This window comes from Neurospora crassa, linkage group I (assembly GCF_000182925.2).
Source record: "Neurospora crassa OR74A linkage group I, whole genome shotgun sequence".
NCBI lineage: Eukaryota > Fungi > Ascomycota > Sordariomycetes > Sordariales > Sordariaceae > Neurospora > Neurospora crassa.
In genome coordinates, this window is record NC_026501.1 from 2,206,681 (window position 1) to 2,230,036 (window position 23,356).

At 50.8% G+C, this 23,356-nt stretch overlaps 7 protein-coding genes and 2 non-coding genes across 9 annotated transcripts; 5 read left to right on the forward strand and 4 right to left on the reverse strand.

Annotated features, from left to right (window-relative positions):
• Window positions 1–9: 9 nt before the first annotated feature.
• On the reverse strand, window positions 10–1,232 carry gh61-10 (glycosylhydrolase family 61-10; the record flags this gene model as incomplete). The annotated part of the gene is made up of 3 exons (XM_960405.1): window positions 10–72; window positions 140–862; window positions 984–1,232. 3 exons carry the CDS (start codon window positions 1,230–1,232, stop codon window positions 10–12), a joined length of 1,035 nt encoding a protein of 344 aa, XP_965498.1.
• A 1,957-nt stretch (window positions 1,233–3,189) lies between these two features.
• NCU01866 (lactonohydrolase) lies at window positions 3,190–5,304 on the forward strand. The gene is made up of 6 exons (XM_960404.2): window positions 3,190–3,807; window positions 3,883–4,037; window positions 4,107–4,303; window positions 4,397–4,714; window positions 4,776–4,872; window positions 4,942–5,304. The coding sequence occupies exons 1-6, from the start codon at window positions 3,631–3,633 to the stop codon at window positions 5,237–5,239; spliced, it is 1,242 nt and encodes a 413-aa protein (XP_965497.2). The 5' UTR covers window positions 3,190–3,630; the 3' UTR covers window positions 5,240–5,304.
• Window positions 5,305–5,485: 181 nt separating this feature from the next.
• On the forward strand, window positions 5,486–7,720 carry NCU01865 (hypothetical protein). The gene is made up of 2 exons (XM_960403.3): window positions 5,486–7,103; window positions 7,156–7,720. The coding sequence occupies exons 1-2, from the start codon at window positions 5,624–5,626 to the stop codon at window positions 7,671–7,673; spliced, it is 1,998 nt and encodes a 665-aa protein (XP_965496.3). The 5' UTR covers window positions 5,486–5,623; the 3' UTR covers window positions 7,674–7,720.
• Window positions 7,721–8,344: 624 nt separating this feature from the next.
• NCU14014 lies at window positions 8,345–9,048 on the reverse strand. Its single transcript, XR_897766.1, has 2 exons — window positions 8,649–9,048; window positions 8,345–8,618 (listed from the first exon to the last, which is right to left on the reverse strand). It is a non-coding gene; the product is annotated as a ncrg111 (non-coding RNA).
• A 723-nt stretch (window positions 9,049–9,771) lies between these two features.
• NCU15018 lies at window positions 9,772–9,842 on the forward strand. Its single transcript has one exon. It is a non-coding gene; the product is annotated as a tRNA-Gly (tRNA).
• A 2,813-nt stretch (window positions 9,843–12,655) lies between these two features.
• On the reverse strand, window positions 12,656–13,815 carry NCU16352 (hypothetical protein). Its single transcript, XM_011395052.1, has one exon. It carries the CDS (start codon window positions 13,116–13,118, stop codon window positions 12,765–12,767), a length of 354 nt encoding a protein of 117 aa, XP_011393354.1. The 5' UTR covers window positions 13,119–13,815; the 3' UTR covers window positions 12,656–12,764.
• A 1,709-nt stretch (window positions 13,816–15,524) lies between these two features.
• Window positions 15,525–16,323, forward strand: NCU01863 (hypothetical protein; the record flags this gene model as incomplete). The annotated part of the gene is made up of 3 exons (XM_960401.1): window positions 15,525–15,718; window positions 15,975–16,104; window positions 16,210–16,323. 3 exons carry the CDS (start codon window positions 15,525–15,527, stop codon window positions 16,321–16,323), a joined length of 438 nt encoding a protein of 145 aa, XP_965494.1.
• A 362-nt stretch (window positions 16,324–16,685) lies between these two features.
• NCU01862 (SWIRM domain-containing protein FUN19) lies at window positions 16,686–19,750 on the forward strand. Its single transcript, XM_960400.3, has one exon. The coding sequence runs from the start codon at window positions 17,624–17,626 to the stop codon at window positions 18,836–18,838; it is 1,215 nt and encodes a 404-aa protein (XP_965493.3). The 5' UTR covers window positions 16,686–17,623; the 3' UTR covers window positions 18,839–19,750.
• A 297-nt stretch (window positions 19,751–20,047) lies between these two features.
• Window positions 20,048–21,466, reverse strand: NCU01861 (short chain dehydrogenase/reductase family). The gene has a single exon (XM_960399.2). The coding sequence runs from the start codon at window positions 21,411–21,413 to the stop codon at window positions 20,334–20,336; it is 1,080 nt and encodes a 359-aa protein (XP_965492.2). The 5' UTR covers window positions 21,414–21,466; the 3' UTR covers window positions 20,048–20,333.
• Window positions 21,467–23,356: the final 1,890 nt, after the last annotated feature.

The window sequence follows — 23,356 nt, forward strand, 5'->3', positions numbered from 1 at the left end:
AATATGAACCTAGGAGGTTGGGGCACACTGCGAGTAATAGGGAGGTGAGACAGCCTTGCACGTGTATCCGCTCTGTCGGGTTCACCATGGTCAGCACGAACTTCATCCATGCCTTCAAGAAGAGAAGAATTTCACTTACGGCGCACTGCGTACAGCCAGAGTATTGATCACCACCACACTGTCCATACGCAGCAACTTCACAAGCCCCCGGCGCACTTGGACTACCCTCACCACCACTCGGCTCGGCCACCTCGGGGGCATTCCCATCCGACCCGCCACTTGCCGGCTTTCCACCCGGTGCCACCGCCGACGGCGAACTCCCCACCTTACAAGTCGACTCACATCCGATACACCCGCTCCCCGCCTGCTTCGTCACACCCCCCGCTACAACCGCCGGCCCCGGCGCCACATAATTACTTACCACCGCATGAATATTAATCTGAATGCCGGGGTCACTGGCCCTATACGCTCCCGGAAACTTGACCGTCGCATAGTTCGCGCTGCCGCCCCCTGAAACCGTAATCTGATAACAAGAAATATAAAACTGCGCCCCGCCACTCTGGCCAGCCGTATGCAACGCCAGCGCCTCGGCTCTCAACAAGTAATCGCCGCTGGGCAAGTCCTTGGGGATCAGCACGTCCATTCGCCCGCAGCAAGCGTTCAGATCACGCGTGCCCCAGTTGTCGTCGTCACCTACGCGCCCGCCGGATTTTTTTGACCAGGCGTCGGAGAAGATCTTGAACCACCCACCAGAAGAACCGTCGGCGGTGGAGGCGTCGGAAACTTTGGAGAGGTAGATTTGCACCGGACCCCAGTGGGCGCCGCCGATGGCTTCGGATTTGCAGGAGCGGTCGCCAGGTTGCTGTTCGAGGGTTGTAGGTTTGGGTTAGTTATATGCTAGGTAAGAAAAAATTGGAATGGAGATGTGTGGTTGGGCTGGTACTTGAAAGGGACAGGAGGGTGTTAAGGGAAGTAGAACTCACCTGGTGCATCTCCACCGTCACGGTCCCGCCTGCTTTGACGGGGCATTTTCCACTGACACCCCTGGTGCCGGCATTGCACACAACATCTCGGCTTCCCACGTTGGTGACGGGGGAGTTGGAGGTCGGAAGGCGGTTACAAGTGGAGCCGTAGTCGACGCCGTCTACCCAGAGTTGTTGGAAGATGGCGTGGGCGATTGCATCTCTGACAGCTAGTCCGGCGGTCAGGACGACTAAAAGTGAGGACTTCATGGCTGATGATGGAATGGAATGGTTGAGCAATGACTCGAGTGCGATGGTGGCGAGAATTCAGCTACTGCGATAGAAAAAGAGGCACACAAGCGGACTGACGCAGGTATAAGGACAAGCCCGCCGACCACACAAGGGGGGAGAGCCAAACCCCCTCTTTATTGCCTACGTCTACGTCGCCTCTATCATTCACGAAGTCACGGGTACTGTTTCTCTCAATCACAGCCAAAGCAAACAATGTAAGGTCCCCACGAACGCAATCCCGAGGTCACATCGGCATTTGGGTTTAAACGCCCGCATATGTTGCCTCGGTCTTACGCCGATGATATCTGAGTTCTCTACCCTTCTACACCCACACAGCAAGATGGCGAATGGGGCTCCAAATTCCGCGTGACAGCATCTCATTTACCGGGAAGCAATCTACGTACAAAGTACTCTCAATCCAGGTATGGGAGACACTCGACGAGCGTGTGTATATACGAAGTCGAAAATATGGTCACTAGACCAATATATCCTCACCTCCAAAGGACAAGATTGGTCCTGCCATTAGCCTGGCAAGAGTGTCAAGTTTGTTTCATATGTGTGTTGTCATTTAGCCGGCAGATTGATGCCGCCTTTCTGGTCCCAAAGGAGATAAGCAGCCTGTGAGCAACATATGAGCGACATGCTTGCGCGGGAGAAAGGCAGTCTTGCTTCGTCTAGCGTTCTGGGTGACATATCTTCATGTTATGTACCTACCTTATAGATGAGCTCAAGACTGGCGTAAATGGGTTCGTGATGGAGACTGTCCGTTTGAGGGTGTTAGTGGGTGTGTCTGAACTGATTCATGTGTGTCTGAATTGATTCATGTGTGTCTGAACTGATTCATGTGTGTCCGAACTGATTCATGTGTGTCCGAGTAAGTGGCTGTATGTGCCGAGCCATGTTGATGAATCCTATGGAAGCAATAGAGGGGAAATGACCTGCGTACCTATAAGGAGGATGTCGGCGATGATCGATCTCATGTAGAATTCAGCAAGCTGCCAGAATTGAGGGTTGGTGTTGTGGTACGCCGGGCACGGAATCTGTATGTTATACCTGATCTTCTCTGGGGATTGAGGTCGGTTTCATTGTGGATCTTATTCTTGGGTAGAGAGAGGTAGCTGGGTTCCGGTCTCTGTCAAGGGGACAAGGGCGGTCTCGATGCAGTGGCGATGAGGATGAGTATAATCTGCAGGAGTTTACACTAAGATAGACTAGTGAAGGCAACTGTGAAGGGTCGAATAGGAATATACGCAACATTTTTGTCAAGTTGTCGGAAGTTGCCCGGTAAGTGATCTGGAATATCCCGGTGATTTAGATCTAGAAGGACGGCTGAAGCGGTTAGCTCATTGGGCTGGAGGAAGGTCACGGTGAGGAACAAAACAAAAGCTTTCCACATGTCACAGCGTCACATATGAATTATTCGTGACCATGCTTAATAGGCCATAAATATTGATACGATCGATGTGATGGTTAGTGGCAATCCTGGCTTCCGACCCGAAACCCGAAATCACTTCCATGTTTGCTGTATTAACACCTTGCTGTTCATTCTGCAAGCATCTGTAAGATGCCTATTATTTTACCTGCAACCGCCTATAGGTATACACCACCAAAGGTTGGCCAGCCAACCGCTCAACCGCCGATCGGCATAATTTCACCTTTGTCTATCTTCACGTACCGGAGTCCACTTCTTTCGTATAGGGCTAGGAGTACAGGAGGGCCTACTAGGCCAGGGCTGTTGAGAGACAATGCCAAGTTGGAAGAAGCCGAGATATGTGGGGGTCAAGATGGGGAAGCGCTGACCTAGTACAGTCCAGAACTGGTTTGATCGTTAGCTCGAGATCTCGGGTCAGGTTTCCCGGGTATGTTTATCCGGCCGGGTATTTCTATATTTCATTGTGGCTCTGTGGTTAACATGTAGTTTCACCTTGAATACGTTGTTTTTGATGCTTGTTTCGTCAATCTCGGATATTGATAATGCCTTTCAGATCTGTGCTGAGCCTTTCATTTTGTCATTGTGAGATATAGGACAACTTGGGAGGGATAGGGCCCAATATGGCAAGAAATATCAACTTAACAAACAAACCAGCCTTGGACTGTAGTTGAGGACAAGAACGACAAGCAAAGCGCAACAAGTTGATGATCATCGTGTGGTGGTTCCACAACTTGGCAGGGGACCAAACGCCATAGATTTAGCCGGTGCGCGATGGCGATGAAGGTGTCGGCGGTGAACTGAAGCTTACCTACACTTGACCGAACTTGATCGAGGAAAGTACGATTGAATTCCATAAATACTTGGTGATCATACACCGTCGAAGACTACATACCGGACTGATCTTATTGTTCCATCACATACCTATTCATCATCAAGTTCATCACCATGGTCCATGCTCGGCGTACGTCTCTCGCGCCCCTCCTCTCCGGGGCGACGGCGTTGCTCCTGGCAACTGCCACTGCCCAGGGCAACGATCTTCCGGCACAGGCACAGGTCATCAACCAAAAAAGTTTCAACGTTCTGGGGGACGTGCCGCCTCCTACTGTAGCTAATTATAGTACTGTACGTCTGCCAAAATGAGAATCGCCATGTTTCGACATGCTCCTCGCTAACCTGTCACACCTTGTGCGCGAGCAGCTCTTCATCCCGCCTGGAACAACAAAGGACTCACTCTCTGAGAAGCCCTTCCACATTTACGATGAGGAGTTTTTGGATATTATTGGAGCTAACCCGACTCTTACGCTTCTTAAGTCATCGGGGACTAACCCGATGTTTCATGAAGCTGCTGTCTGGTAGGTCTTTACCTGAAATATGTTGTAGGCAAGATAACTGGCAACAAAAACTGATGGTCAGGATTTTAGGGTCCCGTCCACGGATGACGTCTTCTTTGTGCAAAACGCGGGTGATCCCGCCGCCGGCACTGGACTCAACAGGTCAGCCGTCATTCAAAGGATCTCGCTTTCCCAAGTGACGGCTGATGTATCGGCGGAGAGAAATTCCACTGGCAAGGTCGATGTTCACGTAGTCGTAGCGACTCCTGCTATCACCAACCCCAATGGTATGTCTTTTATCCACGAGAAGAGAAGTGACCAAAGGGATTGGGTCAAAGGGGGAAAAGAGGGAAACAATATGATACTAACTGCTTCATTAGGCGCAACAAATTACAGGAACAGAATCCTTTTCGCCGGCGAGGGACAGGGCAGCAGAGTTGCTCCGGCGCTTTATGTCATGTCTCAAAATGCTCCTTATAATGCCACGGTCATCTTGGACAACTACTTTGGCCGTCAGTTTAACTCCATCAATGACGTTGCAATCAACCCGCGCACCGGAGACATTTACTTTACCGATACTACCTACGGCTATGTTCAGGATTTCCGGCCCGAGAATGTCATTCAGAAGCAGGTTTGGAGATTCAACGAAACATCTGGAGCTGTGGCCGTTGCGGCTGATGGGTTTAATATGCCTAACGGTAAGCGGTTGTCCCGTCTACAGTTCTTCACTGGAGGGAGAGGGCTAACCTATGGTATCAGGCATCACCTTCTCCCCAGACGGCCATCATGCCTACGTGACCGATACCGGCGTCATCCAGGGCTTCTTCGGGCGTAACTCATCCTTCCCATCGAGCATGTAAGTTCTGCCACCTTTCTCGTCTAGTCGCCAGCCAACAACTGCTCTAACATTGCATTTCACACAAAGTTACCGCTATGACGTTGAAGAAGACGGCACCTTCTCCAACCGCAAGACTTTCGCCTTCATCGCGACTGGTGTGCCGGATGGCGTCCACGTCGACACCAAAAGTAACCTATACGCGGGCTGCGGCGACGGCGTGCATGTGTACAACCCGTCCGGAAAGCTGCTCGGAAAGATCTGGATCGGCAGCACGGTCGCCAACTTCCAGTTTGCTGGAAAGGGTCGGATGGTGATCCTTGCGGAAACGGAGTTATACTATGCCACGTTGAAGGCCGAGGGGGCGTTCCCTGGTCAGCTTTATTGAGGAGAGTGTGCATTTAGTCAGTTAGTGTCTGTTAGTATATAGCTCAATTGGAATATGGTATCAGTGCAGAACCGTTAGCAATTACACTAGAACGTAGCATGTACGCATGCTGTTATGTAATCCTACTTGTACATACAAGAGAATGGAACCCCAGAACCCAAAAGGCTTGGCGTTGCCACTTACCCAGAAACGGGAACTGCGACGACGAAACATCCTGGTGTCTTGAATCTTCCTCTTGTCCTTTGAGCTCTTGCAACTTCGTCCGCAAGCTTCAAATCAACCACGTCCGCTCTTCAGCCTGGATCCTGCTCGCGAACGCCCGTGAAACCGCTTCTGGTAGCGTTGTTTTTGGCTGGAGAATACAAGGGCGGCGAATCGTGCAAAATGGCCAGCAAAAGAACACAACATTTGGTTGCCTACGACGATGAATCCGACCATCATGACGAAAGCGATTACGACAACACCGAATTTCTGCCGCACGCGAAACGCCGACGACTCAATCCCCATCCCGTAGACGACGACATTACCCTGCCGGCCAGGCGGCCGACGCGCGCTCAGCAGCCCGACTCTGACCCCACACGTAATAGCATATCCCGCGATCTACTCTCCTCTCTCTCAGACGAGCTGCTCATTCGCATCCTATCGTTCCTTTCACTTCAACACCTCCTCGCCGTCGCCCCAGTGTCGCGCCGCTTCTACCAGCTCGCTGGAGACTCTCAATTATGGAAGGCTTTATACTACGCGCGCTTCGTGCTACCGCGCGCCATGAGGATACCGGGATTCAGAGACACCGCGGCCAGTGGTGGTGGTACCGGCCACAAATTGCATTACTCGGGCAGAAGGACACTCTGGGCTGATGGGCGACGTGGTGGACTTGTTCAAGAAAAGAAGGAGGAGGGAATCAAGACTGGAATCAAGAGGAGGAGAGACGAGCCAAGCACTTTCGACAATAGCGGACTAAGCGTAGAAGTCGACGGACGGTCACAAGAGCGGAAATGGGAGCCGGTTAACTGGAAGAGGCAGTATAAGATCCGATACAACTGGTCGAGGGGCAAATGCGCGGTCGAAGAGCTGAGGATAGGGGGTACGGCGGACACGACGCAAGAGGGAAATCATCAACAACAGGAGCGAAAGGTGCTCGTAAAAGTGGTCGAAGGGATTGCGATCACCGCGGATAGGGTGTCGGGTTTGCGCGCATGGGATCTGAAGAGCAGACATCTGCTGGCGCAAGTGAGTCTCTGCGAGGACGGGCTGGACTCTACGCCGAGCTGTATTGCTATGGACGACCACGAGTTGGACCACGGGATATTGGACGTGGGAGTGGGTTTCCTGGATGGGAGTTTTGGGGTCTGGAGGTTTTTCAGTGGCGAGAACCGTCTCGTAAGGCGGTACAAACACGAAAAGTCGAGTAATGGGGAACTCGTTGCGATGGCCCTGTCGAATCCCTACCTGTTAACGGCCACGGCAGCGGTATTGGTATCGCTTTACACCTTCGAGGTACCCCAGCAGCCACCGGCAGACCAATTGGCTCAGAACTCGGGGGCAGGCGGCGAGGCGAGAACGATGACAAAAGCGGGTGGTCCAATGGAGGAGAAGTCGGATGCCTCTGGAAACGATACCAATACGCTTCCAGCGCCATATTTGCTCACATCCCTCAACTCTTACTCATCGCGACCTCCTCTTGCACTATCCATACGAAAGATGGCTTTGACAACCGTCGCCTCAATAGCTTACACTTTTCCCACTCGGAGGGGCTGGTCCATCGGTCTTCAGGACATGCACATCCGCGCCCCAAGTACAGGCGTCAAGTCCGCTCCCGACATCACTACAACAAGAACAGCATACACCATACCGTTAGACACTGGTAGTGGGCTGCAAGAAACACCAGCAACACCCTTACATGAAATAGTTGCTAGATCTCGAGAACCGAATAACCCATCCCCGCGAACCCCTCCAGTTACAGTCGGGCCTACGACACTTTGCTACACTCACCCTTATCTTCTTGCCACTCTGCCTGACAACACCCCTTGTGCTGCACATGTGCACATCAACCGCCTCCTCGCTGTCCATCTCGCGTGGTATTCGGTTATGGGGCCACACATCGGGAATCAGCAATGCCGAGATAACGGCGCGGGGAAAGGCCGTTAGTGTCAGCTCGCGGGGTGAAGAGATGCGAGTCTGGGAGCTTGAAGGACGGTCAAGCGGAATTGGCAGCCGAAGCATCGAGATCAAACCCGGTCCTGCTGCCTCAAATGATAACAAAAGCGGCTCGGCTCCTCCCAGCGGCGGCGGCCTTGCATTGGACAACAAAGAAGATTTGGAATACGATTGGGATGAACGTAGGAACTGGGTGGGATTCGACGATGAAATGGTCATTGTGTTGAAAGAGAAGAGAGGTGGGGGCGAGAGTTTGATGGTTTATGATTTTACCTAGTTGCTAACAACTCTCTTCGATGCGCAATCCGACACACCTCTCGCCTGAATTGCCATTCTCTGCAGGCCACTTCAAAGCCTCTGAGTGTTAGAAAGCTTGATTGTCGAGATCAGTCAAGGACCTCCAACAACATCCCAAAACACCAAGAAGCGAATCTGGCCCCACCGCACTCAGCCCACTGGACACAGCATTACGTTAAACATGGACATTGCCCAGTACAACCCCCGACTGAAGGCGCCGATCATACAACAACCTATCCCGCATGTTTCGCAGGAGTGGGCCTATTCGCGGCGTACACGACGCCCTGCTTTCCCCTGTGATACATGTCGCAGAAGACAATTAGACAGCCTTATCCAGGAACAGGCAGTTGTATGGGGGACCTCGTGCCTCTAACGTCCTATCTGGCGTTCCACTCAAATGCGTGTGTCATGGCTCGGCATATTGACAATATGGATCATGGTATGGTCCCTTGGCGAAAAGTTTATAGAACCGCCAGCAATATGGCCAGTACGGACAATAAGGGAGACCCTCTAGAAGCTTCTTGAATACGGCCAAGCCAGGATGGTTACCGGCAACCTAAACCTCGATGATTATTATATATACGGGAGGCCTCCCAGACTTCCGCGGTAGTGGCAAAAGCCAGACGCGCGGTCCTCAGCTTATCTCTTTTAGTACATTTCAGTCCCCCTTCACCGTGGCTTCCGGAGTCTTCTATCACACTGCACACATCCATTGGCTCAACCATTTGCGCTGCGTCAAGCCTATCCTATTCTCTGTGTCACGCGCTTGCCCATCGGGTTAGTCAGTCACACACTTCTGTACCGCAGCTCCCCAGTTTCGCTCCAGGTTCTCGGTGAACCGCGTGGAGAAGAACGGTCGATATGTGATTTGGTTAAGAGGTTGACTAGCCAGCTTTTTGGGCGGCGGTAGAAAGCGGTAAACCGCCTCCTGCGAAAAGTTGAGGACGACCGACGCCTCCCCAACATGACCGAGCTTGGTCAATGTGTAAGCAGGCCGATGGCTGCCTAGCAGGTGGAGGACAGGCGTACACTTTTGAGGGACCTGGAAACACATGGTAGACCTTGTCCTCTCTCACACGCAGACACAAGATACCAATGCATTGAAGAAAGGTAATAAAGACAATCACTCCCGGGCTTTACTCCCACACATAAAGTCTACATGGGCCATAGTCACTGTAGAAGACACCTACCTAGCCTGATGGCTACAGTCATCGCCAGTGTCCCACAACATGGATGAAGCACTCACTCATCCAACATCATACCTACCGTAAAAGATGTCCAACATCGAATTTCAGGTCCAAGAAACCTTCCTAGAACCGGCTACATATCTGTCATGTTCAAAGCAGTCTGAGCAGCGTGTCTGCATCGAAATTGGGTATTTTCTACTACAAAAGACTCATAGATGATTACAGTCTGTTTCGCTGGCTGTGCATGAAGCATCTGTATGTACTTAGCCGGAGCAGGATGTGGGAGACATAACTGCAACGGGGTTTGTTTGTCCTTCGTTCGGCCTGTGTGCATTGCATTTACCTTTTTTGCACATGACCTGCTTCGGAGTTACTTAGTGAATATGATTTCGCTGACTTGAAATCCGAATGTCCGCGAGTTTCAGTACGGTACTGCATGCCTGGCGGATCACCGCACCCAGCAGCTACCTAGCGCATACGTACCTCCTCCGTCGGCGCGACCTGCTCACTCACGTTGCTATGCACATTTGCACAGGTATGCTTTCAAGCTTCCGGCTTAGTCGATATGTAAGTAAGCCAATCTGTGCGGTTGCGATGCGATGTGATGCGACGCGTATTTCCCGGGTTTGTTGAAGTTCCATTGTTCACTTCGGCTGCAGCAACGGGGGCATGGCATGGTATATGTACATACGATTTTCCGGTATCCTCACTAGGGGATATTATTACGGATTAGACAGTTCGTGCGGCTTTTCATGGTTGACTGATAAAACGTGTGAGGAAAAGGGGAAGAGAGTTCGGAGAAGGATGACCATTTCGGTATCTATGAGTAGGCTTTGGGGTGGGTACATGGGCACTATGGCTAAGTAAATTTGGAAACATTCAGTTCATATAGCGCCAGTGGTTTAGTGGTAAAATCCATCGTTGCCATCGATGGGCCCCGCGTTCGATTCGCGGCTGGCGCAAATGCAAATAATTCTTTTTGGGTTTTTTTTTTCTTCCATCTGTTCGATTTCCCAGCTTCCTTGTTTTTCTTCATCCCTCATCTTTCAAGTAAACTTTTTTTTTCACAGTTGTTATACTTTTTTTATACAGTTGTTATACTAACCCATACTGCTTCCTTTGTACAACCCATTCAGCAACACTTCGATAGTGTAGGTATCTACACAGTACGTGCGCACATCTTGTTGTACGCCTCACGGCTGCACCAACCCCCCCGCGCCTCTTCTGGTCATGTTCCTGGCAGCGAGCGTCAACGTGACTCATTCCGAATTTAAACTTGTCACTTGCGCATAGTAGTAGGTGTATGTATAATCAATTAGTTAGCGCAGGCACACTACGCTAGGCAGAACTAACCTTTGCTGGTCTCAAGGGATATATCGGAGTCCATTCATTGTTTGCTGTCGATATTGGTAATAACCTAATTACAAGCTGGCTGGAACTGTATCCGAATCTTCCGCTGTCTGGTATTATTGTTGTTGTTGGTAGCTAGTAGTACTCAGGTAGTGAGAGATGGGAAATGTTGTCTGTTGGTCCTTGGCTATAGGTTGTTGGCAGGTCAATTGGCCCCTGGGGTGTACATTTGAAGACCGCGGGTTGCATGGGTGTGGGTGTGGGTGTATGGGTGAACTTATTGTATAACTTGCTTATTATGTACGTGCCTCTACATAATTTGGGTGCGTGACCTACCCTTGGTATTGTTAGGTGCTCCTGCTTCTAATAATCGGTATTTGTACTGTAGGTACCAAAGAAGACAAGCACGATGTGTGGAGGGAAGGGGTATGTGGGCCGACGGTATTAAAGAACGCGAACAAAGAAAGAATGACATAGATATACTGCGTAGTGGGAGGCGTTAGGCACAACGGACATTATATGGAAGCCTGCGCATTGGACAGCCTGATTGGATGAAGTTGTTGGTGTGTGGGATGTTGGGTCCATGGACTGTTGGTTTGTGTGTTGTCATGGAGACAAACTGGAGTGAACAAAGAAACCAACGGTATTGGAATTGCTTAGCATCTAAGAGTATGTGACAACAGGTCAGACCGTTGCTATCTAGAAGGAAGGACTTAGCTTTTTTGAGAAGAGAGTAGTATATCTTTCGTTCCACGTTTTGTTCCGATCGATTTAGGAGCATTAGGCAACATGCTGAAATCTCAATTGATGATCGGAACCCTGCATCGCTAGCCCGTCCAAGTGACTCTGGGCGAGACATGTTCATCATTATGCAAGTGCCAAGGAAGCATGTACATGCCACTATGCTTACCGATAACAGATTTACAGTTCATTATGGAAATCTCAACGTTTGATGGGACATGCTGCCATGAGAACTACAGCAACGTCAAAAGGCACCGATGGGGAGCGAATCTAGCACAAACACGTTGTTATTGGTGTTGCGCGAGCCGGAGCATTTGAGGCTCTGGGAAACCTGCTCCAGCAGCCTATGCCAGGCCATAGGCCACAAGAGTCCATGGTTTGGCTGTTCCGATTCCTTATCTGCTTCCTGGTTGTGAATGTGCCATATTGATTGTTACATAAGGGTCAGCAAGTCACAGTCACCACATGTGGAACAGGTGTTATGCACTTTTTGGTACTCGAGGTACGTATCGTGTACAGCAACGAGATCGATGGCATGGCAGAGGGTGAGCGTAGTGTAGGAAACTACCTCTTAGGATAGCGAGAACCCTTCAGAGGCAGACAGATGGCCGTGAATGGTCGATGTACCCGCTCAATCAGCCCTAGGATACGCCCCGAGAGGCGATACAAGAAACATGGCGAGCGGGCCAGTGACCAATGCTAGGGCAGACATGGCCTCAATTGGCTGCTTTGTTATCGATGAAACATCTCGTCACTGTCAATCATGAGCTACGATTAGTCAATCGAGCTAATGAATACCTTCCTGTGTCTGAAGTCTGAGCAACAGTACGTAGTGAGGCCATTGATACTGTGCTTGATGGAGCATAGGAGGGCCTCATGCCTTGGATTCATAGCAGTTCCCATTGTCATTACACCCTCTTCCGGGAGTCTAGCGGAACGGGATGGTCCTCGTGGTCGAGTCTTATGACTCCACTGTCGTCCTCACGCTTGTCTTTACTTTCGTCTTTAGCGCAATCTAAAGCGGATAAGCGACGATTGGGAAACAAGTGGGTGTGGTGGTAGTGACATCTGGTGAGTGGGAGTGAGACAAGTGACTGACGGGACCAAGGTCAACCCCATGACGAGGGGTACCCAAGATTGGCAAGGTTCGATTGTCAAGTCAGGTGACAGAGTCATGGTGTGTCGGCTGCGAGCTGTTGTTCGGGCGGATGCGCGGGCGCATAGTATGTGAAAATACTACGAGTGGTGACACACTACGGTAAATTGATCGATAAACTCGCGCCTTCCTGCGTGGTTCATCTGGTGTGATTCAAGCTCTTCTTGGTATGGTGGGATAGAGAGAGGCGTGCCTTGGCTTGTCGGTCTGAGAGAGCCGGCACTATTGTGAAGAAGTGTCGAGTATGGCAAAGTATTGTAGGAAGATAGTATTCGTCGAATCTGGTCGTGTAGAGCACAATGCGTGTGCAAACCGAGCTGCCCAAATATTTGAAGGACATTCTTTTCCTTCCCAGAACTCTTTGGCATGTGGCACCGATGTTCAGGCAACTAAACGAGATGCTTGGTCGTTCTGGGGGGGGGCAGTGCTCAAAGTGTAAGTGCGTCAACCGCTATCGAGAACCCTGTATCTGCAAGGGGAACCACACCAGAGCCAGGGTTGTGATCTGTCTGTCAGCTGGAGAAAATTCCGGTTGACCAACCAACTGTGTCCAACGCGCCCGTTCGGGGCAGCAATCATTGCATCGATGCATGAACCCCGAATGCTAGGTCAATAAGCAGAAGTTGGAAATGGGAATTTAGTTTGATGCCGGTTCCATCATTGTTGTTACAAGATAAACATCTTTCCCTAATTTAATGTCATGTTTTATTCTTGACGTTGGTTCTGATTTCGAACATGTTTGCTTGCTGTTGGAAGGGGTTTGATAATGAGTTTGTTTCTTCATTGCCATTGAAATATGTCTTTGTTGCTGAATGGAGTTCTGGTCTGTAGTCCAAGGTGAAGATGAAAGTATATTGGAGCCCAAAACCCAGGCACGCCAGGGTCGAAGCGCTGAAAAGATTGCTTGCCTATTTGGTGGTTGGCAATCGGTCTTGTCCAAAGGCCTTTGCTTCATTGGCGGTATGTATGCCATTGCCAGCATTTGATGCATCTAGAGCCTGTCACCGCCATTGTCGGTCAAGAGGTCGGGGTCGGGATTGAATGGACGGCTTGAGTTGAGATGATCAGGGGTTGAAAGCGGGGTCCGTCCAAGGTCAACGGGAGGGCCCACAAGTCCACCGGGATGAGAGCCGGCCGAGTGGATGCTCGCGTGTCCGGCTCCGCGCCGTCACACACACGCGGGCGCTGCGGGGAGAAGGGGCCCATCTGGAGGCTGGTCAACCCCGCGGTGTGTTTTCGCTGGTTGCTTTTGATAGAATCTTGGTTAGGCTTGGGATGCCAGTCCCTTGATCGCCTACCTTCATGCAGTGAGGAGGGGAATTCGATGAGCAGGCTGACGATAAGGGTACGTGGCATCCTGGACAGGCACGATCAAATGTTTCTGTGGTATTCAAGACGGGGAGCCTTTCTGTCGTGCTGCCACATACGCGATGTATAGCCCACCCAGGTGGGAAGGACTGGCGGCTTGTGCAGGACGCGAATGAGCCGTTGAGGCTGCTGAATGCTGCCCTCGACAGCACGGTCTCTCAACAGCTTCATCGTGTGGTAGATATGCCTCTCTGTAGGAGGCCATCAGGCTTGAGTGCGGAGAAGAACAGTATCGGGATATATCGCTTGAGTGAGCGAGGTAAGACAAATGATAGAAGCACACTCGGTGATCTGTGGTGATCCGTTTGTAGCTCCCGTCGTCGATGTGAAAGGAGTACTTTGCGGGACTTCAAGGGACCTAGAGGTACCTACCTTATACCTCACTGTCACTTCCATTTCTCGTTCATTCAAGGTAATTCTCGATAACGCAGCTGATAGCGGGGTAAGTTCCCTCACTTCCAGACCTAGTTACCCGCGGTGGCGTACATAGTACTTTTAGCACACAAACGACTCGAATGTAATTCTCCGACGGAACCGCGAAACTCGCAAACTCCACCATACCTAGTCTTCACCAAACAGCTATGGACCATGGAGGCCAAGTTGGTTGTGAATCCAATGCTGGCCCCTCGGTCTGGAGCGGGAGGCGACAAGGTCAATCGGTGACTCACCTTACCATCTTTCGCTTCCACTTTTCATAAAGGCAATAAACCAGTGCCATGCCATCGGCATCATCTGCCTTCCAGCATGCTCCCAATTCGCAATTTGTCATACACTACAGGTACGCTCGGTACGCAGCGGCCTTTGCATGCTCTCGTCCTTCGTCCCATGGTCGACGTCTGATTGGCCAATCGCTTTCCTCCCATCTAAATCTCCCTCTACGCAGTCGTACTTGTGCAGTCGTACTTGCACTCGTATGTGGCAAAATACTGGCGAGAATAGTCCGGATACGCTGCCCGCGCCCCATGAGCTGTCCGTCTTCCTTTTTTTTTCTTCTTTTCTTTTTTTTGTTCTCTCTGCACCAGTGGGGCTCTTTGACAATTTTGCGTTTGCCAGTCTCCGAAACACCCGTTTGCGCCTACTGTAGGCCCCGTTTCTGCGACACGCTGGATGCCCAATACAGATGGAATATCTGCCCAATTGATAACACCAACTGCTACGACCTGACGGAGCGATGAATGGCGCGATTGGAGCTTGAAATTCGATGGCAATGAACTGACATCTTACCTCTAGGGTTGGGGTTGCAGCCGTACAATGCAAACCGGGCACCGGACGCATTCGGAAATTCATGCTCGCCGAAAGCCAGGCAGCGAGAGGTCTTGCATCAAATAACGAGACATGCTTGGATGATGAAGTGAGTTTTGAAAACGCCAGAAGCGTGGTCTCTGTCAATGGGTCATCATATCATCAATCGAACTCGCAGACCATGTCGTTGTTAGCATGGTTCCCGCCACAGCCGACACTATCTCGCTGTTACGTTGAGGCTCGTCCAAACACCTCCAATAAACTCCCTTCCCGTCTGGCCTTTGCAGGAGGCGGCACCGATTCCTCAACGATCGGAAACAAAATGAAGTTTCTCTAATCAACCAAGGCAATCGATGTTGATTATTATCATCTGTACGACATTGCAGCAAATTTGTCCATCGCAAGAGCGAGATATGCCTCACTATGCATTGTAGTGGACAAAGCAAATGTTAGCGGATATTCAATACGTGTACGCAGAGTTTTGGAAATCATGGAAATTGGATCAAACTGGCATGCTTTGCTTCCCTGTGGTCGGCTTGATCTGCGCCAGGGTTTGAGGCTCCAATGTCACCGACTGATGATCGCTTCAGAGTCCATGGCCGGTTTGTGAACAGCACCTCCAAGTACTAACTCTCAAACTAAGTTCAAGGATGTACTTGACCGGACTTTGTGCCAAGCTATGTCTCAGTCATGCCTTACTGATAGGGATATGTGTAGTTACAGTGCGTGCAGGTGATCACCGGATTGGCTGCGTCCTAAGTCACGGCTTGCTCTGAAGCGGGCTTCAATGGTTTACGGACCGGGGCGTGGCAACCCTGTGAAGGAAGAGGGTGACTCCAAAGGTCAGCGAATGACTCTTTCGCAATCCAACAGTGCTGCATCAATTGGTAAAGCAAGGCAGCAGAAGAAGAAGAAGACGTTGGGACTTGGGAAACACAGCGGACAGGCACACGAGTCCCCCTGCGAAAAAGAGCGGACATGGTGAGTGATGAAGGGATCCATAAGGTATGTAGTAGTACCTATGTTTGTACTTAGCCTGCTCAGGTCCGGTACCTCAGGATGGTCAGCTCAATCAAGTGTGAGCGCCCCATGCCCTCTGCCCCACTGTTTGGGTTTCTGTGCCCCAGGTGAGGTTCTACGATGGCCGCGTCAGTCGCTTGAAGCCTAGCATCGAAAGCGAGAGCAGCAGCCGGAATTTGTATAGGATAATAGGAAGGTGATGACTTGATGAGGTCAGGATCCATAAGTTCCAGTTGACGGGAACCAAGAAAGCATTGCCATTGCGACAAATCAATATCATCCTGAGTCTCAGCTGCCCTGACTGTGATGGGGAAGGTCACAGACCTTCTTTATCTTTGGGTCCGACGGTGTGTAACCTGTACAGTATCGCATCGCATATCCCGCACGCATCTTGATCGGATTACCGACGGACTGTGAAGTTGGGGTAGTTCAGCTACACTATACTTGTCCAGGTACCTCTTGCTGGCTTGGGTACCTTGGCCGCTTATGCCCCCGCGTGGCAGGAGGTACCGACACAGTTCGACATGGGACTTTTGGTGCATCTGTCGGCGACGACGGGAAGGTGAGCGGAAGCAGGCAGAGAGGGAGGCATGGCAGTGGGAGGGGGTGGCCCGCTCCTTCTGGCTGCAGTGCCGCCTGTTTTGCACATGCCCGGCATCCTTTTTACATGCCCGTATGCCCTACCGCCCTGGGCCTTTGCCTCTCTTCGGTTTCCTACTTCCCTTCTGCTTGCTCTGCTACCTCTTTTGCAAAATCCCCCCTCTTTCTTTCTCTTCCACCGTCTCACCCTCCACTCCGCCACCACTCCAATTTTTGCTATTGTTACTTCCCATTGACTTACATAGCTGACTTGTCAATTGGATGAACGCTCCTCAGCTATCGCTATTATTCAGGTTTCAATTGGGAAGCACTGCCTGCTCCGCCGACGCAAGCCTTCCCCTCTCGGGTTCCAGCTGCTTCGATTCTATTGACGGACGGGATCTCATCAAGGTTACCTTCCATCCCGTTACTAATACAAAGTGTCCCTACCAACCCCTAGCAGCGGGGCGCTAGACTAGGGCTGCACGGTGCATCGTTAAAACGCAGCGCAGCCCGAACTTTGACTGGACCTCAACTGTCATCTCAGCACCAGACCAAGTCCCGGCCGCTGGAATCTCAAACCACTACTCCACACTTGCTACCGGGGCCCAGAATAGAGACGTTCCTATTGTTCCACTTCGATACCCTCAACCACCCCCCCGCGCCAACCCGAATGGCAACGACTGGTGGCAAGCATCTCGAACAATAAGGAAGACATCGCACAATACCCAGACGCAGTATCATGTAGTGTTGGCTCGCATTGTGTAGCACTCGTCGAATTGACAACAAAACGCAGGCCTTATCCGGCCATTCAACGCTATTCAAACACAGACGAACAATAATTGCCCAAACAACAATCGCACAAAGCACTGGCTGCCTGACGTTGCCCGACTGTTCTTAAACGCCTCTTGATCACCAGGAACACTGTCGGCTTCTTCCTCTTCTACAACTTTTTCCGGACGGCTGTCATCTTCGCGACCGATTGGAACCGTCAAGGATCTTCCCAGTCCACCAGTCACTGCCATTGAAGCTCATGCCAGGCACCAGCTCGACTCATAAACCCTATCGGTCCTTGATCTTCGTCACCCATTGACGCTATCAACCCATCGTTCGCCACCCATCCGAAGAACACCACCATACAAAATCCACGAACCAGTCTTTTCATACATCTCCCATCAACCGTCGATATCCGCCCGAGACGTTTTCAAGTACTACGCTCCTTCCCAAGTCAGCAGGACGAACATTTCATCCCTCAGCATCTCACAAAGGGCAATAAACCTTGCCATAATGTCTGGCAAGAACGACAAAGTCCTACAGCCAGCATTGTTCCCAATGGATTACACTATGATGCCAATGTCATCCACTTCGACTTCTTCCAAGCCCAAGCGGCCGTTTGACATCAGCAACCTCATGTCTCCTCCTGGTCCAGCTCCTTACGAGACATTCAACCTTCGCGACGCCGCAATGCCACCCTCAAAGCCCATGTCCGCTGCAAGCAGGCAGCTGGGACCGAACCCGCCCATTTCTCCTCCCATCTCCCCCTATACTAGGGCGAGAAACTCGATTACAACGGACCCTCGCCTTTCCATTTCGGACAACGACCCGATCCTATATCCTGCTCCCGAATCCGCTGCCAGCCCTCCTTCTGAGCCGCTCTTCGTCCCTTCGGTTCCTTCAGCCGAGCCGCTCGATGACTTGGTCAACAATCACATTGCTTCTCGACCCCAGAGCATTGTACGCGCCACATCGCCCCCTAAGCCGGAGGAGTACGAGCTGGTGCTCTTTTTCAAGTCGGAGTGCCTGAAGATGTGGCAGAAGGATCCTCGGGACTGGCTTCGCAAGGAGCGCCAGTATCTGCGAGCTGACAAGAAGAACCACACGAAAGCACGGCCCATGGTTAACAGGCTTCCAACAATTTTGCCCGCCGCTCAACCTCCGGCTCCGGCTCCGGCTCCGAGACCTCAGGTGGCGAGAACCAGCAGCATTGGCCGCATTCAGAAGCCCAGAGTCACCAAGGCACCGGCCCAAAACCCTCGACCGATTCGGGCAACCCCTACGCACTCTCGACAGACGGCACGTGTTAGCGCCACACCTGAACCTAGGGTGCGAACAGTGGCACCGAACAGGGAGGACAAGGATTTCGACGCTCTTCCCGACTACACACCCAGCATTTTGACGCTACCCAACACACCCGGCTGTCTCAAGGTCGACTGGAAGGGTAATGCGCTTGACTTGAGCAAAGATCCCAATAGGGCCCTTCTCCATGATGAGGAGCTCAGCCTTGCCGCCGCCCTTCGCCTGGATTGTGCGACCTATCTCACGAGTAAGAGGCGTATCTTCATGAGACGCATTGAGTGTGCCAAGATTGGCAAGGAGTTTCGCAAGACAGACGCTCAGCAAGCGTGCAAGATCGATGTGAACAAGGCATCGAAGCTGTGGACGGCGTACGAACGGGTTGGCTGGCTTGACCCTAAGCACATTGAGAGGTTTCTGTATAACTGAGAGCCTCCAGTCCTGGATGCAATGGTTCTGTCTAATCGGGTTGTCTTTCATAACTTGCCATTTCCACGGTTGCTCATTTTGGCATTTACCTGGCGCATGGTGCACCCCACTCACTGGTTTGTTTGGTGAAACGGCTGGCTAGATTGATGACTTGGTTCGGGATTTTACCCCCTTTTCATGGCCCTGGATATACCCCCGGAGTTTGGCTTGTGGAATCACTCTACTTTCTTGCACTAGTTATTGCTTTTCTCTCTCCTTTTTTTTCTTTTTAAATTGCTCCTGATCACATAACGAACACTCTTGCATTTTCACGGCTGGTACTTAACGATCATTATCGATTGGGTCGGTTGGTTTGGTCAATAGGCTCTGGCTTTGGTTTTTCCTCCCTGGCTCACTCGTATTACGACATCTTTTTTTTTTCTTGCTTTGTCTGGGACAGCCTGACCCCTTTCGCTTCAGAATTTTGTTCACAGGATTTTCTTCAAGGAATCGGTCAATTATGGAAAGGGAGAAAGGAAGGATCTCTGTTACTTACTCTTTTGCATGTCACCGGAGATGGACAACATAGCACAATATGGAGGGATTGGAGGGAGGAGGAAGACTGCTAACGGTTTTAACGACATTATACCCCCTTTTCTTTGTTCCATATGATTTGCTTTTACTTGGCCTAGCACATGGGTAGAAGCTGTGCCATCCACTTTGTTTTTATGAGTGAACGGTTTATACGTTGATGATGGAGGGCGCGAAAGTACAGCGCGATATCACAACGTGGGAATGTAGCTATTGAACAGCGTTTTATGACGGAATGAATGAGATCAAATCAGCAGACGCAATTCACCTCGTGAAGATTTGCTTTATTGATGGTTAACATGTGCTTTCATTTGAACATCAAAAATCAATTCGACTTGTAAGAAGATGATGGTTGCAGACTGTCGCTTGATACACGTAGTTATCTTGACCCAAGTGCTTTTCGCCAATGCCCTTCACAAAGTCCTCCCCGTGATAGAGATTTAGCACTTTACCTTGAACTGGGCGTACATGGTAGATCAGTGCAGCTCGATTTGTGTGTGGATGATGGATTTGGATTTTACTTGCGTCGTAGTTCGGTTGACAGGGTAATGCTTAGGAGGGATCATTCCGGATTCTCTGGACCCGCGCTGATTACAAACCAGCATGGTTTTAGTACGTAGGGGGCGAAATAATTTCTTCGGAAAGATGTGGCATTTGTAATGGTATATGTACAACGAAGACCGCAGTGATTGAGTTTGCACTGTTTCATGTCATGGTAATTGACGTCAAAAGGTAAGTGTCATACTTCATTACACCTTGCATCGCAATGCTGGGTCAATAGACCTCCATCCAGCCCCTAGCCGAATGTTCTGTCCCTGGGGCACGCTACCGCACATTGGAACAAGACAACCCGCTATGATACATGCAATCATGTCATTAAATAACATCCCTTCCTCCATTAACATTAACATTATCAAACCCTCTTTTAGAGTCCAGCAGCCAACTTGTACCCACCATCAACGGCCAACGTCTCGCCATTGATGAACTGGTTCGATACCAATGCCAGTACTGCCTGCGCCATATCGATATCGCGGCCAGGACGAGCACTCGGGAACTTGTCTTGATACTTCTCCTTGGGGATATGGCTCTTCTGGAACTCGTCGCTTTCCTCGGCCGTCATCTCGCTAGGGAAGACACCAGGCGCAATGCTGTTGATGCGAATCTTGAGCCCAGCGTTGGCGATCTCTGCGGCTAGCATGCGGTTCAGGTGAACGGCCGCTGCCTTGCTAGCGTTGTAGCTGAAGTGGTGCTGGGCTGACTTGACTTGGCCGCTGATGCTGCTGATGTTGACCACAGTGCCGGACCAGCCTGGGTGGCGCTCGGTGCTAGCTTGTAGGAGGGGCAAAAAGGCGGAGGTCATGAAGTAAATGCTAGCCACATTGGTACGGTATGTCTCCGTCCAGTCGTCGAAAGTAGCGTTCTCGTTATCAAACAAGTTGTGCTTGAGCTCCTTGGGGTCGCTGGCCTCGGTGGTTACGCTCGAGCTGGAAATGCCGGCGTTGTTGACCAAGATGCAGAGACACTTCTCGCGGGATTCGATCTCCTTGACCAGAGCGGCAATGTCCTCCTTCTTAGTCACGTCTGCCTGCAGGGCGATGATCTCGCCCTCGACGTCCTTGTTGTAGATCTCCACCACCTTGTCCAGCTTCTCCTTGTTGCGGCCAGCGATATACACCTTGGCGCCGTTGACGGCGAGAGCTTGTGTGGCCATAAGCCCGATGCCAGTGCCGCCGCCGGTTACGAGGGCGACGCGGCCCGCGAGGTTGAAGAGGGAGTTGCGGTTCAACTCGGCATGGCTGGCAGCGGAGGCCGACTTGGTTCCGGTCGACATTGTGTAAGATTGTTGGTGGAGAGAGGATGGGAGACTGGTCCTGGAAGGTTTGGATGAACTAATCGCGGTCGCTAGAGTGGTTCGTGCAGTGGTGTTAAGTGCTCTTGTTCTGGTTGTGGAAAGAAGAGTCCTGGTGGAGGGTCTGAGGAAGCGTGTAGGTAGAAATTGAATCATTGTCTAAGGTCAGGAAAGGAAAGGGGTAAAAGAGGGATCTCGAGAGAGGAAACTTGTTTTAATATTGACGTTCCTTCAGACATGGAAGTCAACAATGCATCCCATCGAGATCATCCTAACTTATTGCGTTGGTAAGAGCGACGGAGAATAGTGAAAGTCATGACGAAATCGATTCTAGGACCCCTGCAACCACTGACGAAATTCGTGCTGGTGCGCCTTCCCTTTTCATCGAATTCGAGGGGAACCAGCGAATCAGCGTCTAGCGGCAGGGAAGCAGCCCCGGTGCCTGCCTGTCACCTTGACCCCGCTGCAGACCTCCACCCATCGGTGGACTTGTAAGACAGTGGACCCTGGGAAGTTGCAACAGCTGCACAGCGACGACATGAACACTCAGTTTGAATCGCAAGGGCGAAAGTGATGCAATAAAGCGGAGAGACACACCCCTTCTCTGTGTAGGTGATGTCCTTGTCACAGCTGAGATTTTGAGGAAGAGATCGCATGATGTTAAGTAGTATCCATCGATCATCAGCCGTTTCTAAAACGTCAGAGGCACGGGAGGTCCAATGGATCATCACCTTATCCAGCTTATTTACTTGAACACGCCGGCTTGATGTGCATGATGGGTACATACGGCGCCTCGGGACTATACTCTGCAGAGTTCATTGCAGATTTGATGAAGTTGCCAGACTGCACCGAATTATTACGAGTATGCATCAATGACCGAACGTCTTCCACTGTACATGGATTATATATGTCTCAACCGCTCTCCAGTCTCCATTATTCTCGTAGATAGGTTCTCCTCGAATCGAATCCCACGCATTCGCCATCACATCAGTCGCGATGCTTCGCAACCGCCAGCTCAACATCAGTCCTGGGCCAGAAGTGGCTCATGTCGCCGACGGGAAGGTTCACAGTGATTCGCATCTCATAATGAAAGACATGTGAAGAAGAGCTACATCAAAACAGCAGGGCACCGCCTCCCAGTTAGGAAAGAAAGGTTGGAACAGAGAGAGAAGGAGCATTTACGTAATCATCAAACTTGCCCTGAATGAAGAGGGGCAGAACTCATCTTCTGCAACCTCCCCGCTTCCTCAAACTTCCCCTCATCAACCCTCCAATACGCCCCGCTCAGCGCCCAACAAGCCACAATAACCAGCAGAAAGATTTCCGTACGATCTCTCGAATTTGAACTCCGCGTAATTACTTGTGTATGAAAGAGTGGGTAGGGATAATGATGTAGAGAAGCAGCAAAGAGGCATCTACATTGTCGACCAACACCCTTATTTTTTGCTTGCGTTTATGTAAAGTGATTACGCTAACTTCAATTTCGAGAGACTATACGGCAGCGCAAGGGACGGTATTAGTCTTGCGAGTAAAGATAAAGATGTAAACAACGCAAAACTCCCAAAACGTTAAATACAATGCAATCACGGCATTATACTCGGGTGTCAACGCGCCGACGGTAAGGTTCGAAGTGGTCTTATGAGGCGTATCAAACTGGAGCGTGGGCAACTGCAGACGCCCGAATGGCATCCGGAAGACGGCGAAGAGACCCATAACCACCATGGGGGAGAAGCTGTCCATGACCCATTAGAAAGCCACGGCGACGAGGAGGAGGGCGAGGTCGACGAAAATAATATGTCTCTGTTTACTTCCACGATCAGTGACAAACAAGTCGAAAGATGTAAAAAGAGAAACTCTGGAATGACGACTTACACGACAGACGAAAAAACTTGCGCATCACCCCATTACATGAGAACCATGGAGAATGTAAATTTGCAAGATGACGAACCTTCAAAAGTGAATTAGCCAGAAGCTTGTTAGACTTTCCTGCCACATCATGACTATGAGCAACTCAAGAGAAAAACCGCCGTGAGAAGTACAGCACAGCACAGCACAGCACAGAAGAACGCATACCAACAAAGCCAAGCGCAATCGGGTTA

Bases quoted from the DNA above. Each gene is read 5' to 3' on its own strand.
- NCU01866 (XM_960404.2), top strand. From the start codon at position 3,631: ATGGTCCATGCTCGGCGTACGTCTCTCGCGCCCCTCCTCTCCGGGGCG. The intron at 4,038-4,106 runs GTAGGTCTTTAC...TCAGGATTTTAG, and splicing joins TTTCATGAAGCTGCTGTCTG to GGTCCCGTCCACGGATGACG. The intron at 4,715-4,775 runs GTAAGCGGTTGT...CTATGGTATCAG, and splicing joins TGGGTTTAATATGCCTAACG to GCATCACCTTCTCCCCAGAC.
- NCU01865 (XM_960403.3), top strand. From the start codon at position 5,624: ATGGCCAGCAAAAGAACACAACATTTGGTTGCCTACGACGATGAATCC. The intron at 7,104-7,155 runs GTAGTGGGCTGC...AATAGTTGCTAG, and splicing joins CACCATACCGTTAGACACTG to ATCTCGAGAACCGAATAACC.
- NCU16352 (XM_011395052.1), bottom strand. From the start codon at position 13,118: ATGCATCAAATGCTGGCAATGGCATACATACCGCCAATGAAGCAAAGG.
- NCU01862 (XM_960400.3), top strand. From the start codon at position 17,624: ATGTCTGGCAAGAACGACAAAGTCCTACAGCCAGCATTGTTCCCAATG.
- NCU01861 (XM_960399.2), bottom strand. From the start codon at position 21,413: ATGATTCAATTTCTACCTACACGCTTCCTCAGACCCTCCACCAGGACT.